Raw genomic sequence first — 16,727 nt, forward strand, 5'->3', positions numbered from 1 at the left:
TCCAGCTGCACAGCTTTACAGCATGATGCTGCCACTACCAGAAGCGATTCAAGGGTCTGTTGGTCCCCAAGCAGAAATTGGCAACATTCCTGTTCACCTGTGAATTTGAGAGATTTCAAGTGTGTTTCTGCAAAATGTAGCTGGACTTGGATGCTTTTCTTTGTAATTAGACTTCCACCTTGCCACACTAACCCATAGCCAAGACATACAGTGTGAAGATGAGAGATGTATCACATGCTATAAACTGCCAGTACTTGCCACAGTGTTGCTGTCAGCATCTTGACAGCCACTTGTCAAGCATCTTGTGTTTTTACTGGGTTTTCTGACGCTTGTTTTTTGTTTTTTTTGTTTTTTGCATTGGAAATTATTTTGGTACCCTATTCCTGACTTTTGAAGTTGCAATCTCGGTGATGCTCTGGAAGGAAGCTCTGTGCGGACCGTGGCTTGTGCTGCTTCGTGTATGGTCTAATCTTTTTGTATTCTTTTTAAATTTTCTCTTCTATAATGTGTTTTTCCCCTCCGATTGTCATGTCGACTTTTGTTTTCCGTTTTACCATTAAGGGGTTAAACAATCTTACATTTCTCAATGCAACCTTGCTCGTCATATTCTATCAAAACCATAAACAGAGTCTGACGGGTTTTTTGGTTTTTTTTTTTTGCAGAAGCTGTAAAAACCTCCATTATTCTGGGAAGGAACCATTAATTGTTATCCCCGTGTTCCAATAGTAATTTGGTACTGTAACCGCTTTATAATTAAGTAGAGGAATTTTGTTTTCAATTTTTTTGTCAGTAATTTTAAATGAGTTCCTCAGGTCAAAAGTGAACAAAGGAGGTATGACACAAAGGATTGAACCAGCAGGCAGTGATGGAACGGATAGGCTGGTTGCCAGATTTGTAAATTGACGTGTTTTTATAGCCACGAAAGCGGTACCTATACTGTACTGTATAAACGCGTCGTTGTCATACAATTGCTTTAAGTTTAATTTTAGCTACTTACTATAGCTATTTATGTACTTAGACATTTTATGAATTTGTTCTTCGAGATACTGAATCGGAAACCCCGCGATTTCGCTCCTATATACGTTTTATCACCATTTTAAGAGTGCCCAAAATAAAGTTTATCGAAATCTTATATCTTCACGTTTTTCGTGTTTACATATTCGGGAAGCTGCTTTTCCACCGCGGTGGGGGATACATTTGATCTGGCAACCCAGCCCAGACCAGACTCAATCTGTGTCAATTGGCGAGCCGCGGCGGTGCGAATGAAAGGCCCGATCCCATTTCCCTCCCGTGACGTGCTTGTAACCTGCGTGGAGCTGCCAGCTAGAGGGCAAACTGGATTATTTCTCATTTAACCGTTTCTACACAGCAATTTGCGAGTGTTTTGCAGGCGTCAAGTGACAGGTGTCGAAAGGTAGCGAGGATGAACCCCATCTCGACGCACCAGGGAGGCTTTTGTCTTCGTTTTCGCCTCTTTTTGTCCCTTTAACAGCCACCTGCTTTGGAAAGGACAAGACGACTGAACTGCAAGGGTGCTGCACCATGAGGATAATCCCAATTCATAATTAATCCATGTGCTAATTGGCGAAGGGGTGCAGAATTGCGTGATGCCGATTTGTTTTTAAAGACACAACAAGCGCCACGTTTCAAGATGGTGTTTAGGAGCGAGGAGATGTGCTTGGCCCAGTTGTTCCTGCAATCCGGTTCGGAATACGACTGCATCAGCGAGCTCGGTGAATTGGGCCTGGTCGAGTTCCGAGACGTAAGTACGAACAACAACAAACTACAGTATATGTATCGTAAGTGTTTTATTTTCTGCATGCTTTCTACCACGCATAGAAGGTGCACCTGCATGGTCGTAGACCACTACAAATCCCCATCAGTCATCTACTAAATCAGTGATTCGCCTATTGTGTGCACATTATAGTGTTCAATTAGATATCATCAGGTGTGCGTGAGAAATGATTCAATTTCACTTAATTGTTTAGGAAATTATTAATTTACTCCAAATGATATATATTTGTTCAGCTATCTATGTCAGTGACATTGTGACAGGCAAATGCCCTTCTGAGATGCCCCACTAGGGGCCATTTATACAACAGAATTTATAACTAAACAGATCCAGATTTCACACCGAGTGAGCACATTTCAGAAGTGAGACTAGATCATCATTGTTTCAGTTGCAGTGACTTGACTTGTGGATTCTCGTAATTTAAAACAATGCATAGAACTGTAGTAACATTACCAGTTTTTGCGCAAGATAATGTTTATATACCTATGAGTATTGCGATATTGTCTGTCTACATGGGTTGCTGCACGGTTTGTTTTTAAATATTCATTGCTTAAAGGGATCATCCAGCCGGATTGGTCCATTTTACAATAACAAGCTCAATTTATGTTTTTTTCACACCAGGACAATGATATAGCTTGCATTTTCAATTTCATCAATTGCTGTGATGTAGACAGCTGAGATGGAAAAAATAGCAAGCCAAGCTCCAAAAGGGGGCGTGCCAATTTGTCGAAAATGTCATTGCAAAAAAGCCCTTAAATCACTAGAGATTATTTTAGGGTGGTAAATTTTAATACTGATGTAATTTTTACATACACCTAGTTCTCCTTTTAATGTGTACTTTGTGCAATTTCTGATAATGTCAAATGTAAGCATGTCCACAGATCCTTGATAGAAATTCTTTAAAGGCTTCATTTTCATTTTCCAAAATGTACTAATTATTAAGGTCCTTTAAAAACAAACGTAATCATTAAATCTGCTGTTCAAATGTCCGAAAGGTGCCACATCGTTGACAAGAGAAGTAGTAATTTTCTTAATTTAAAATTATGATATTTTTTTTAGTAAAAGTCACTTTGGGTAATCCGCAGTAAGAAATGCTGCGAAAACTAAAAAATGTATATGTATCAACACATTTGGCCCAAATCGTCTGCTCTTTGTGATCATATTGAATGAGAGGTCTTGAATTTGGTCGAAGTAGCCTTACAAAGGTCTTTAAAAAAATCTTCCATTTGGATTCCTTGTAATCAAAATCGAGCATTATTACTTGAATGCAGTTGTTTTGTCTCTCTTGTATTTGATCTCATTACTGTGTAAGATAATTTTGATCGATCAACCAGCCATCCATTTTCTGTATGCTAATCCTCACTAGGGTCGCAGGTTTTCAATAATATAGTCATAAGGACAAAGGATAATGAAAAACAGACAATGGTGTAAATGTGCACTTTTTATTTTTGCACTTTCGATGCGAAAATCCAACTGTGCTGAGCGTGCTGTTAACCTCTCCCCCACTGATCAGTGTGAACCTTGTTGACTGCTGTGATTTCAGCTCAATCCAAGCGTCAGCTCCTTCCAGCGGCGCTTTGTCAGCGAGATCAAGAGATGCGAGGAAATGGAAAGGATTCTGGGTAACGGCGGCGCCTAGGGATACCTCACACACAAAATATGCAAAGCAAAACTCATTCACTTTTGTGGCCAGGTTATCTTCTGAGGGAGATCCAAAAGGCTCAGATTGCCGTTCCTGAGGAGGATGAGACCCCCCTTGCACCTCCGCCTAGGCAAGTGCTGGAGATCATGGTAAGTGTTGACAGTTGATGCACTACCTGAAATGTCAGTCCCTCCATCTACATTGTGACGTGCGGCGGGGGAATCATTTATAATTTTTTCCCAAGCCTTCTCTAAGCCATTTATTGGTAAATCAGGGGTTCTCAATTTTTTGGGGTCCAGGGGACACCTCAAAGTGGAAATCAACCCAAACATATTTTTGTCAAGAATATGTTCAATGCAGACCCACTAGTTGAAACACGCATTCTGATTAATATTGCGCTTATGGAATATGAGTTAAGCAGCCATCTCAGGGGGGGGCGGCCATTTTGTCACCAGCGTTGTTTTCGTCAACGATGACGATGACGAAAATATTTCGTTAACGCCGCTTTTTTTCATGACGAGAACGAGACGATGACGAGCAAAACGTGGCTCTTTGGTGACGAAAACATGACTTAACGTACATGAATTTTTGGCGACGAGACCGGACAAAATTGTTAGCGCGTAGTCCGTCAGACGGTCAAAATTTATGACATCCCTTCCTATTGTACATGTAATCTGTCTTTCCAAAAAATGCAATGCTGGTGCAACCTATCCTCGTTTGGGCACGCCCACCGCCGGAATAGAGTTTGTTACAAACTATTTTCCTTGCGTGACAGAGGTCCCAGTTGCCGTCAGATCTTTAACAAGTTGTAAATAATTTCCCTACTTTATGGGCTGCTGCGTTGTCGTTTTCAGGAGCAGCTTCAGAGACTTGAGATGGAGCTCAGCGAGGTGGCAAGGAACAAAGAGAAGCTGCGCAGGAACCTGCTGGAGCTCATCGAGTACACGCACATGCTCAAGATCACGCGCAGCTTCATACACAGCCGCTCCAGAGTGAGTGTCTTTCTGCTCCTTTATTTCTATTTCCGTTGTTCCCTATGGGAAAAATGGTTTCGAAATATGAACAAATCAGAGGTTCCACAGTTGTTTAAAATATTTGCATAAAATAAGTATTTTGTGGAAAAGTTCATTTATTTCAGCAGTTTAACTATCCATCCATTTGTCCTTTCCCCCACCAAAATATAAAATCCAGAGTTAAGGTCAGCAACGGCCCACTCTCACTATAAACAGAGTTGATGATGACGGATGATGGATGAGAATTTCCTGGAAATCACTCGGGAGTTGATTTTTTTATTTATTTATTTTTTTTCTCCATTGTCTCACCGAATTCCTCCCATGCCCAAGTTTTTGCCTCCACTAAAACTGCATTTCACTTGGCTTGACGATACCCACCAGCTGCCGAAGGCCACAGTTCAGGAGTTCTGTGTAAAAATGAAAACTTATGTAGTTTGACTACACACTGAGTGAAATGTTTCATGGTTTTATTTTGTAGAATTTGTATCTTACATATAAGCTAATGAAAACCCAAGCTAACCAACTCAAGACTAGAATATTACATAAGACCGATACTATCAAGATAGTTAATATAGAAATGAGGTGGTTTTCTGAAAAGTATTTTACTATCTGTTCAGTGAATCTGTATAAAATACTATGATATACATATACAGAGTTTCACTTTTTGAATTGAACAAATTCAATCTGTTTATCTTCACCTTAATGGCTTAAGTCGTGTATTAACTGTTTTGGGTTTTTTTGCCTTAAAGTTGAAGTCAACGCAAACATTTTTTTTCAAGAATATGTTCTATGTAAGACCACTAGTTGAAACACGGTATTCTGATTCATTTTGCGTTTGTGGAATATAAGTTAAGCAGCAAAATGCACTTTTTTTTACCCATCACTGGGGGCGGCCATTTTGTCTTCCGTTGACTGAAAATGACACCACAACTGCTCACAAAGACCAATCACAGCTCGGCTTCAGAAAACAGGTCAGCCGTGATTGGTCGTTGTGAGCAGTTGTGATATCATTTTCAGTCGACAGAAGACAAAATGGCCGGCCCCAGTGATGGGTAAAAAAAAGTGCATTTTGCTGCTTAACTTATATTCCACAAACGCAAAATGAATCAGAATACCGTGTTTCAACTAGTGGGCCTGCTGGGAACATATTCTTGAAAAAAATATGTTTTGGGTTGACTTCCGCGTTAAGCACCTCATGAAGCTTGCCACCGCTGCTAAAATCAGCTACATCCTTAGCTGTTTCAATCGTACCCCTGAAATGTAAACAATAATAAATATAATTTTATCAGTAATTGATTAAATTGTTTGTTTTATGAAAAAAAACAACTTGGACCATTTTTTTTTAGGAAGGTGATGACATTCTAATTTATTGTGATGCATGACACATTGCAAGGGGTACATTTTGCAACTCACTAGCTGACAGTGGACTTCCACAAATAAAAATGTTGTCCCTTTTCATAATTAGCATGAGGCTCTTGGTCCCCAGTATGAAGAATTCCCCACCATGGACACAGATTCGGTGTCGGGCTACACTGGCATGCAAAGACTTGGAGCCAAGCTTGGGTGAGCTGCCATCATGTACCGTGCACAGTGCATGTACGCTAGTGGATGGCGTACATCTTTCTAGTGGCTTAGCTCAATGTCGGTGTGCGCTGCCTTGTAGATTCATCTCGGGCCTCATCCAGCGGGTCAAAGTGGAGGCCTTTGAGCGCATGCTATGGAGGGTGTGCAAGGGCTACACCATCCTCAGCTACGCAGAAGTGGACGAGAACCTCGCTGACCTCGACACGGTGAGCTCATTACAAATACTTGCATCCGTTTTTCATCGCGCCTGTCCTCAGTCGGGTGGCAGGTGAGCTATTTTTAGATCATGGACTGGTTGCCAGCCAATCAGGAGGGCACATATAGAAAAACAGCTCACACCCTTAGCGTAATTCAGAGTCAATAAACCAAACATTGTTTTCATCCTACTTGTGTGTGCCCTAAAGATCAATCAGGTGAGGTGACGTAATCAGGTACAAATGATTGTCTGTTTGAGTGACGGTGGTAATGGTTGCTTAAAGCTCCATTAACTTTAAAGTCTTCCTATTTTTAATGAGTCCACTCACTTTACCCGCGGTGTTATTATTCTCTTAACACCTCTTGTTGGAGCTGTGCTTTCTTTTGAATTGAAAAAAAAATAAATAAAAGCACTTGTACTGTTTTTCGCATGACATGTCTGTCAATTTGCGACAACTCCAACGCCAAAGATTTGTACGCGTTATGCGACAGGTGCATTTTTCCACATCCTGTAATTTACTTGCCACTCAACTGTATACTACATTATGTAACCTTTTCCGGCTTCCCTCATTCTAAAAACATGCATGTTAGGTTAAATGGAAACTCTCATTTGTTCATGTGAGTGTACTGTAAATTGTTGTTTGTGTGCCCTCCGATTGGTTGGTAACTAGTCCATAAATATTTTTATGTGGTTATTCTATACCCTGTTTTTTTTTTTTTTTTTACCATTTCTGGATCTGTAACATCTGCCCTGCGCTCAACAGGTGTTCACTGCAATGGGCTTTATAATTATTAATAAGAACTTTGTGTTGTTATAGGGTGAGATAAGCAAGAATGTTGTGTTCCTCATCTCCTTCTGGGGGGACCAAATTGGACAGAAGGTTCAAAAAATCTGTGATTGGTAAGTTCTACATCACCAAACTTCCTCCATTTAGCCAAGCATTTGTTGTCCTTCATGACCTCACTGTTTTCCTCAGCTACCACTGCCATCTTTATCCTCACCCCGAGAATGATGAAGAGAGGGCAGACACGTTGGACAGCTTACGAACGCGTATCCAAGACCTCAACAACGTAGGGAAGCTCAGGCACATCTTCGTAGTTTGTAATCGAACGCGATAACGAGAGAGTTCGGTTCCTTGCAGGTTCTGCATCGCACCGAGGACTACCTGAAGCAGGTGCTTCAGAGGGCCGCGGAGTCGGCCTACGCTTGGGTGGTGCAGGTGAAAAAGATGAAGGCCATCTACCACATCCTCAACCTGTGCAGTTTCGACGTCACCAACAAGTGTTTGATCGCCGAGGTGTGGTGTCCTGTCGGTGACCTGGCCAACCTGCGGGGGGCGCTAGAGGAAGGCTCGGTAAGGAAGCTACAACATCCATCCTTTGGCTATAGCGCTACTGGTTGCCAGGCAGAGCTGGGCACCTTTTTTGCCCGTCCGGCCGCGACCCTCCACCCTTGATCTGGGTGCCCTTCTGGCCGCGACCCCCCCGGCCATATTCATAAACATTGTCGACCACCCCCAACCACCCACAACCCCCAGAAAATAAAACAAAAAACGATGATGCCTCCCGCAGGAGAGATGCTGACGGAGCAGGTTTATTTAAAAACAATTAGCTGGCTAACTTACTATTCAAACCCGCTGTGGACACGCTTCAAACGCGCCTCTTACTCACGTACTTACCCAGCTGCGTGTACTAACTTCCATTGCGATCCCTGGGGTTGGTTTTGTCGTATTGTATAATTATTTGGGTCCAACAGACGACAAGTCTGCAAGCATTCAACAAGTTACGTTCTTTTCCACACTTCCCCTCCTTCAAAATAAAAGCATACCAGCAAACCACTACACAGCAGTTTTGCTACGGCGTATTTCCGGAAGTAGGAAAGTGCATGATTTGCCATACTTCCGGACACAAGTTGTTTTGAAAGAAGCCTAAAAAGAAGCCTTTCACTGAGTAGGCTGAGATGAAATTGGCCGCCTCGCGAGCACGTCACACGCATGAGGGCCGGTTAGTGGGCCGGACAAAAATCTACTTCCGGCCATGGCTAGTCCAGCCATTTTTAAAAATGTATCACCCCCCACGCCTCCGCCCCAAAAATGGGCATCCGGCCCAGGGACGGACTGCCCAGCTCTGTTGCCAGGCAATGTAAAACTACACTGTATCAATCTAAGAGGTGTTTCTAATATTTTGATTAGCATATTTAGCTACATGAGAGTGTGAAATTGATCAACATTTTGCTCTCACAAAGTGTACATTTGGTTTGAAGATAGGTTTTTATTCATGTTTTCTATTCTTTCCGACAGCGGAAAGGTGACGCAACTGTTCCATCATTTGTGAACCGCATCCCGAGCGCTGACACCCCTCCCACCTTAGTCCGAACCAACAAGTTCACATGTGGATTTCAAAGCATCGTCGAGGCCTACGGGGTGGGGGACTATCGTGAGGTGAGCCCAGGTAAGCGCCGCTTGGGACTGTTGGGTCTCAGACTTTTCGGTCCAGGGACCCCTGCGGGGGAGAAATTTGGTGCACTCCTAAATGCCATTGGAATAAAAAAAAAATGTAAAAGTGCCCATTCTTGAGAAATAAGTCCGAAGGTTACCTTAACAAAAGCACAATTTTAACTCATTCACTGCCAGACATTTTCAGACCCTCTTTTACCCTAAAAATCTTTTTGAAAAAAATATAAATAAATTCCTGGGATTGAATGGCTGCACTGTGAAAAGACAAATTCGTCAATGGCAGTGAATGGGATAAAATAATAGGATAAAATAAGAGGATAAACTGAGATCGAGATGGAAAGTTGTAATCTTACAAGAATAAATTCACCTTTTTTTTTTAACATAAAATCGTAATATGAGTTTAGTGAGGGAAGAATGTCACAAGTGAATTTGAAAAATCCAACTTTATTCTCGTTATATTACACTTCGTATTCAGGAAAAGACGCCTTTATTGTTTCTCTAAAAAATAAGACTATATTCTCAAAAATATCCTTTTCATTCCTGTAATACAGGGTGACCCCCCAAAAAAACGGTCCCCAAAAGATTTGTATTTCGAAATTTGAAATGGATTTCTGAAGAAGAAGGCCAATACGTATAATGTTTTAACACACTAAACTAGTTATACCTCAAGTTGCATTTGATTCCGTAAAAAAATTAAGAAATTGTCTTTTGAAAGTTGGGGCCTGTTTTTTTTGGGGGGGGTCACCCTTTTAATAGACAAAAAAAAAAAAAAACCCTACTGTTCATTTAAAGGACTAATTGATTTTTGTTTGTTCATAGCACTTTTCAAAATAATACAACGTAAGTTTTTAAAAAAATGTATTTTGTGGATATCAGGTGTCAAGGGACCCCGGTTTAAGAACCACTACTGTAGTGAAAATATATTTTGGGAAATATTCTGTATGAATAAATAACTTTAGTCAGAAGAAAAAGCATCTGACATACCAATACATTTTTCAAATTTGCAGCACCCTACACCATCATCACGTTCCCCTTCCTGTTCGCCGTCATGTTCGGCGACTTGGGCCACGGCGCGGTGATGAGCTTTTTTGCGCTCTGGATGGTGCTGACAGAAAAAAAGCAGACGAGGAAACGCTCCAGTAATGAGGTGAGCGTTTCCAAGCCGCCACCCGATGACTTTTGAACTTTAAAAACATTTTTTTTTTGCAAGTTAATTTCAGCTAACAGACATTACTGTGCAGATATGGGCAACCTTCTTCAAGGGGCGCTACATCATCCTCATGATGGGGCTCTTCTCCGTCTACACGGGTCTCATTTACAACGACTGCTTCTCCAAATCACTCAACATATTCGGCTCAGGCTGGAGTGTCAAGGCCATGTTCACCAGTCAGCAGTGGACGTACGTATGTTACTCACAGGGGTGCTAAAATCCCTTCTATGGCAACTAACCAACATAGCAGATTATATGGGAAGTTAAATAACAGCTGATTGGCCTCTAACTGGAAACTTTTAGTCCCAAAAAGATATATTAGCATAATCCTGATTAAAGCAACCACATTTAATGCCAATTTTGTTGAAATTGCACGTCATTTGAAAGAGGCCTCGCTACAGCATGCAAACCCACAAAATGCATTCATTTTATCATTTTTAAATATATTTTGGTGCTTAGGAAAAATGTTTTTTAAAACATGAATAATAGTTAAAAGTATATTTAAAATTGTGATTTTCACCCTAAAATATTTTTTAAAATTTTGATTACTTTTCATTTATAAATTTGCTGAACATTTCATCTTTTTATAATGTCATAAAACGGAGGTCTCAAACTCGTGGCTTGGGGGCCATTTGTGGCCCCAATATGATATTTTGTGGCCACCTACTTGACATCAAAGTTAATCTTAGTGTGGCACCCACAATTTTTGGCCATGTCGCTGCCCTGGCCTTTTTTGTGTGTTTTGTTCCCCCCGCTACACACCCACACACACACTGATGCGTTACCATAGTTCAGGCTCATGACAGCTATTGGCAAAACGTAATTCAGAAGTGACACCAAGTGGTAGAAAAAATATCCTGTCACTAAGTCCCAGGCATGTCATTTTCAAAACCTGCTGTGAAGAGAAAGGTCGGCGACCCAAACCCAATTTCAAGAAAAACAGAATGTTTTGTTTTTGTTGTTGTTGAGCACAGGGGCATGTTTTTAATGCTTGTTCATGTTCTGAACTATTATTAATAAAGATTGAGTAGATTGGATTAGTTGTATTTTTTTTTAATGCTTTAACCCCTTTTCTGTGCATTACTTAATGTGGCACAAACACACACACATTGAGTTTGAGACCCCTGTATTAGGAGATTGGTAAATTGTTTCAAATATTAGATATTTTTGTGTATTTATATACTTTATCAATCTTTTTCACACTGCCAATGACAAATGTATTTGTCTTTTCACAGTCCAGTTATTCAATACCAGGAATTTATTTATATATTTTTTCAAACATTAGTGTATAAATGAGGGTCTGAAAATGTCTGGCAGTGATTAATAGTTTTAGAATAAAACCTTTACAATATTTTTTTCAAATGCATTTTATTGCTTTTTTTTTTCGTGTTTTTGGGGGGTAAATAACTCAATTTCTATCAACTCCCATATAATCCCACAAAATATGCATGTGCTTTGGGCCTAATGGGAATGACCTGCTTTGTACATTACAGGAACAAAACGCTTCAAACGAACACTTTGCTCACATTAGATCCCAATGTTAGCGGAGTGTTCACGGGCCCCTACCCGTTTGGCATCGATCCTGTGAGTAAATGCACTCAGTGCTTATGAATTTAGTCAAATGATGTCTCATCACCGTGAGATGCTTTTTAAAATGTATTTATTTGTTTTTAACCTCCACAGATATGGAGCATGGCGGTTAACCGTCTGTCCTTCCTCAATTCGTATAAAATGAAGATGTCCGTGGTCATCGGGGTCATCCACATGAGTTTTGGTGTGGTTTTGAGTGTCTTCAATCACCTGTGAGTCACTACAGTTATGAACAAAAAATATCCATCCATCCATTATCCAAGCCGCTTATCCTCACGAGGGTCGCGGGCGTGCTGGAGCCTATCCCAGTTTGTCGATGGGCATATTTCTCAAAAACAATGACCTTGGCTAATCGTCGATATGTTCTTACATTCCCCTTAGGCACTTCCAGCAGAAGTATGACGTCTATCTGCTGTTTCTCCCCGAGCTGCTCTTCCTGCTTTGTCTCTTCGGCTACCTGGTCTTCATGATCGTTTACAAGTGGTTGGCCTTCTCGGCGCGGGACTCCAGCCAGGCTCCCAGCATCCTCATCCACTTCATTAACATGTTCGTCATGCAAGGGAAGGACGTCGCTCCTCTGTACCCGGGACAGGTAACGCCACACCACATAGGATTGTCAGCCTAAATGTATTCATTTATTCACTGGGTGATTGTGATTTAGTATGTGGTTATTTTTGTCATTTAAAAGCAAATGAATCATGAATTCAAGCGGTGTGTGCTCTTTTTTTTTTCATTCTCTTCTTCCCAGACGGGGCTGCAGATTTTCCTGCTTGCCATCGCCATGCTGTGTGCTCCCATGCTGTTGCTAGGAAAGCCTCTGTTCCTGTACTGGATGCATCGCGGAGGCAAAGGCCTACGCCGGCGCAGAGTAGGTTTTCTCTTGGTATCAGGGCCTGATTTACTAAAGCCTAATAATAGCGGCTGCTAAATCGTATGTTCACCCAGTGTAACAAATTGCGCGTCCGGTTTGGAACAAGTGCAACAGCGGTGGTGACTTCCAAATTCAAAACGGGGGTTTTCACCTTTGATGGTTTTAACTACGGAAAATTTGGGTGTTGGAATTGAATATGCAAGATACATCCAGAAGATCCAAAATTGTACTGCTCAATATTGTCGATGATGGGGCTCAATGATTTTTGTTTCTGGCATTCATTCATTTAAAAAAAAAATAAATAAATAAATAAAAAAAGCCATCCATCAGAAATAATTTCAGGTTTGATAAATCTCATTGTGTGTGCAAAATTCTTCAACTGCATTTGCATATACAGTAGTTTTACCACAGTGGGGAAAAATGAACTGTGTGGCTTTAGTAAATTAGGCTGATAGAGATTTGAAAGGAGAAAAGCATGTTGGAGTATCTCTTACCACAAAGTTTCAATTAGTCAAAAAGCGACATTGTTTACGTCTGTCAGGGCTATGAGAGGGTGAGGCGCGCTAGTGAGGATGACAGTTCAGCAGCGCCAGCTTATGAGGACGATGAAGAGGAGGGACTCGATGAGGTCACCCACAGGGACCTTCGTCCCAGAGAGGTAAGAGAGACACCACTTTACCTTTTTAACACATTTTGGTGCTTATTTGTAGTCTTTTGTGTGTTTGTATCAGACTTTGAGTTCTTACTATGGGTCAAAAGTAACTCCTTCCATTTCTCGCACCTATGCTTTTGATTACACTCTACCCTTCATCCGCCTATGTAGAGGAATGCAGAGGTCCGTGCAATACACGCCGTGTTGACGTTGCCACACAGTACACCCGCGAAAGCATTGCGAGCCAACCTTCAACACCTTTGTGTTAAACATTTATGCACACTACAACCACATTGATAAGCATGTTGTTAAATGAATATTGTTGTGTGAATAAGAAATGGCAATTGCTTATAGTTGGATACTAATGCAAAGTATTGCAATATGCAAAATTTAAACCTCTGAGTGTCGGTCAGAATTGAACATTGTCTTATTTGATACGTTTGACCTGTGAGCATATAAAGCTGGTATAGGCAAAGTCATTTACGATCCACTTTGTTCTTTAATCCAGCCCCCAAGCGCTTATATTATCAAGGGTACTGTAATGTTTGGTGCATTCATGTGAATGTTTTGGTGTAATTACAATTATTTAATTAAGATGTATTTATTCCATCTTTTAATTGGTTACTTAAAATGTGTTTATTTCAATTTATATGGTGGTTAATTTATTGTAATGATATTTCTGTATACTGTACATTTAATTTTTTTAATTTATTTTATAAAAGGACAAATGTGTTGTAAATGAGGAAAATAAGAATAGCAGTATTTTATTTTATTGATTAATAAATATAATAGTGATTTATAGTTGAATTCATTCTAACGTCTCTGTCCTGTGAAAAATACTTATGTACAATTTTAAATAATAATAATAATAATAATTTTTACATTAATGCGATGTCTGTAACGCGGAAACACCATTCACGTAAAACTAAGGAAACTGAAAAAAATGGACATAAGTGTTTTTCACGGGGCGGTGACAATAATTAACTTAGAAATAAAACTTAAGATCAGAATTATTTCATTAAAATAACCACTTTTGCATGTACTGTATATAAAAAAGTGTAATTTATTGAACATTTGTTTGCTAATTAAATTCATTATAAATATATGTTTTCAATAAAAATAGAAAGAAAAACGAAGTTCATACCGTAAGAATAACTTGTTTCCATTGCGATTTTTGCTCCAGTTGGACTTTGCCGACGTGCTCCTGCACCAGGCCATCCACACCATCGAGTACTGCCTGGGCTGCATCTCCAACACTGCTTCGTACCTTCGACTTTGGGCACTCAGCTTGGCACACGCGCGTAAGTGGAGTCAGGTTATAGGTACCGCACCTTCAAACTCTAGCGTTCTATCACAATCTACTGAGAATCAATTCAAAGATAAAAATGCTCACTTTTGATTGACACGGTCAGAGAGGTATTCACTTTGTTGTCGTATTGTGCTTGCAGAACTGTCAGAGGTGTTGTGGGATATGGTGATGCGCCTGGGCCTGAGGATCACAACCAGGGTGGGGGTGGTGTTTTTAGTGCCTGTGTTTGGCGTCTTTGCGCTGCTCACTGTGTCCATCCTGCTGGTCATGGAAGGTTTGTCAGCCTTCCTCCACGCTCTCCGCCTCCACTGGTGAGCTTTCGTCAACAGCACACTATTAATTGGAATATGTTAGCACCATTTCACAGAAATTCCTTATAGGGGAAATCAACCCAAACATATTTTTTTTCAAGAATATGTTCCCAGCAGGCCCACTAGTTGAAAAGATGGCATTCTGATCAATATTACGTTTATGGAATATGAGTCAAGCAGCAAAATCCACCCGTCTCAGGGGGCGGGCATTTTGTCATTTCTGTTGACTGAAAATGACATCACAACTACTCAGGGCTCAGGTAACGACCAATCACGGCTCAGCTTGAGAAAACAGGTCAGCCGTTTTTAGAACCACATCGTTAGGCTTTTAGTCTATCTTAAGGCTAATGCTAACATAGACACTGATTAGCATCTATACACGTATGTGAACACAAACGGTGCAGCAATGCACGTAGACAGACAATATAACATACTCTCTGCATGGTATTCTTTATCCTCTGTAAAGAACAACTATATGAATCCAACTTGAGTTGTAGGCAGGACCCGCCCCATTGTATAAAATTAGTCCATCAACTTAATTGATTCAAATTGTCTATTTCTGGAACGGCAGCCCTGGTAAGTTAAAGAGACCCCATTATGGGGGGGGGGGGGGGGGGGGGGAGAAGCCAGATGAACAATGTTTTGACCCGCACTATCATTGGAAAAAGCACAGGGAATTCTACCGCACATGAAAAGGTTTGTGAGTATTTACAAACACCATAAATGCCCACCATGCAGAACATGCTGCTGTAAACCCAAATATAGTACAGTATGTTGTTACAGTTTTCCATAAGTTGTCCTTCAGAGCGCCTTCATTAAAAATAACCGCTTCATCTTATTTGCCTTCAGGGTGGAGTTTCAGAACAAATTCTACCACGGGACAGGTGTCAAGTTTATACCCTTCGACTTCTCGCTGCTGCCCTCGGTTTTCGAGCAAGACGGCCTCCTTTAAGTTGTTGAATAGGCAAGTGGAAGTGGGCCTTTTTAACTGGAAAGGATGCCGCATACCCTTGGACAATTCTCACTGTGAAAATGACAAGGAACCCTCAAGACGATGAGAATTCACTCTCGTAGCAACTTTTTTCCCCGCCCCCCACCCCGATGATTTGAAAACAAACAAAAATCCTACCTGTTCTGCCTACTGCCTTACTTCTACCCAGCAAAAATCAGAGGTTCTACATTTGCTAATGATTTAAAAATACCGTTATTGGGCAACTCTCCAAGGCACACCAGTGATTTTTAAAAGTTACATTGTGCTGTGTTTCACCTCTATTGAATTGAAAACAAACTCTTATACTCTTATACAGCACAGTGTACAGTTATTAAACATTTCTAGAATCACAACATAGTGCCATAAATTTACTTAATTTGGGTTTTTGTTCCCTAAAATTTCACCAAACAAGTGAAAATTTCTCTAGCAAAAAAGCACTTTTCAGAAATGATTGTATAAACATTTTCCCTATTTATGATTGTGATGATGCCAAATTTAAACAATGTGTTGGCTGTTTGCTTATTATCCATTAATTTATTCAAATGTAACCTTCCCTGTAATATGCAGAAAAAAATGCCACCACTGCTTATTGTATGTGATATTGTTAATCATGCTATTTATTTCAACAATTATCTGTATAAGAGTCTCGATATTTTTGCCATTTTGATGTGTTAAATAAAGCTTTCAAGACTCAAGCAAATATAAATGGTGCACTGTGAAGCATTTTATTTGATTAATGAAGTTGGTGCTAAATTTAATAAAAATAGTAGACAACTGGTTAGGAGAAATGAATTTAGTTGTTTTTAGATACAAGCTGTCACCCGACCACCCATTTTTGTCCATCTCACGGGGCGGCCATTTTGTCACTTGCTGTCAACTGAAAATGTACACCAAAAAAAAACTAATTTTGGTGTTTGCATTGATTTGTAATTTTCATTTCAAAGAGAAAATGGGATTTGAGATTCAAGCTTTTAAAATGTGGTCACTGGATTAAATTTATATCCTGAGGTACCAGTCTATTGGGATTCATTTAAAAAAATATTTCATGGTAAACAATTTTTTTTTTTTTTAATGCCTTGATAGAATTAGTTACTTTAAGGGAAAGACAACT

General features: G+C 40.3%; 1 protein-coding gene across 2 annotated transcripts; it reads left to right on the plus strand.

The window, feature by feature from the left end:
• Positions 1 to 1,185: 1,185 nt before the first annotated feature.
• Positions 1,186 to 16,624, plus strand: atp6v0a2a (ATPase H+ transporting V0 subunit a2a). 2 transcript variants are annotated; one of them, XM_086053840.1, is made up of 20 exons: positions 1,186 to 1,762; positions 3,336 to 3,414; positions 3,486 to 3,583; positions 4,289 to 4,426; positions 5,913 to 6,010; positions 6,111 to 6,237; positions 7,045 to 7,127; positions 7,204 to 7,297; positions 7,369 to 7,581; positions 8,527 to 8,677; positions 9,690 to 9,829; positions 9,924 to 10,081; positions 11,386 to 11,476; positions 11,576 to 11,694; positions 11,864 to 12,074; positions 12,231 to 12,350; positions 12,895 to 13,011; positions 14,189 to 14,306; positions 14,454 to 14,625; positions 15,475 to 16,624. In XM_086053840.1, the coding sequence occupies exons 1-20, from the start codon at positions 1,652 to 1,654 to the stop codon at positions 15,575 to 15,577; spliced, it is 2,541 nt and encodes an 846-aa protein (XP_085909966.1). In that variant the 5' UTR covers positions 1,186 to 1,651; the 3' UTR covers positions 15,578 to 16,624. The 2 variants fall into 2 exon arrangements, with proteins under 2 accessions (XP_085909966.1, XP_085909967.1); XM_086053841.1 differs by having other exon boundaries at positions 5,934 to 6,010.
• The last annotated feature ends 103 nt before the right edge of the window (positions 16,625 to 16,727 follow it).

The sequence above is a fragment of the Filicampus tigris genome, chromosome 15 (genome assembly GCF_054856515.1).
Source record: "Filicampus tigris isolate MCC_2025a chromosome 15, RoL_Ftig_1.0, whole genome shotgun sequence".
In the NCBI taxonomy this organism is placed as follows: domain Eukaryota; kingdom Metazoa; phylum Chordata; class Actinopteri; order Syngnathiformes; family Syngnathidae; genus Filicampus; species Filicampus tigris.

What these genes read in the sequence shown, in the direction of transcription:
- atp6v0a2a (XM_086053840.1), top strand. Translation starts at nt 1,652, where the DNA reads ATGGTGTTTAGGAGCGAGGAGATGTGCTTGGCCCAGTTGTTCCTGCAA. An exon ending in ACTCAGCTTGGCACACGCGC is followed by an intron (nt 14,307 to 14,453) that starts GTAAGTGGAGTC and finishes TTGTGCTTGCAG; the next exon opens with AACTGTCAGAGGTGTTGTGG. An exon ending in CACGCTCTCCGCCTCCACTG is followed by an intron (nt 14,626 to 15,474) that starts GTGAGCTTTCGT and finishes ATTTGCCTTCAG; the next exon opens with GGTGGAGTTTCAGAACAAAT.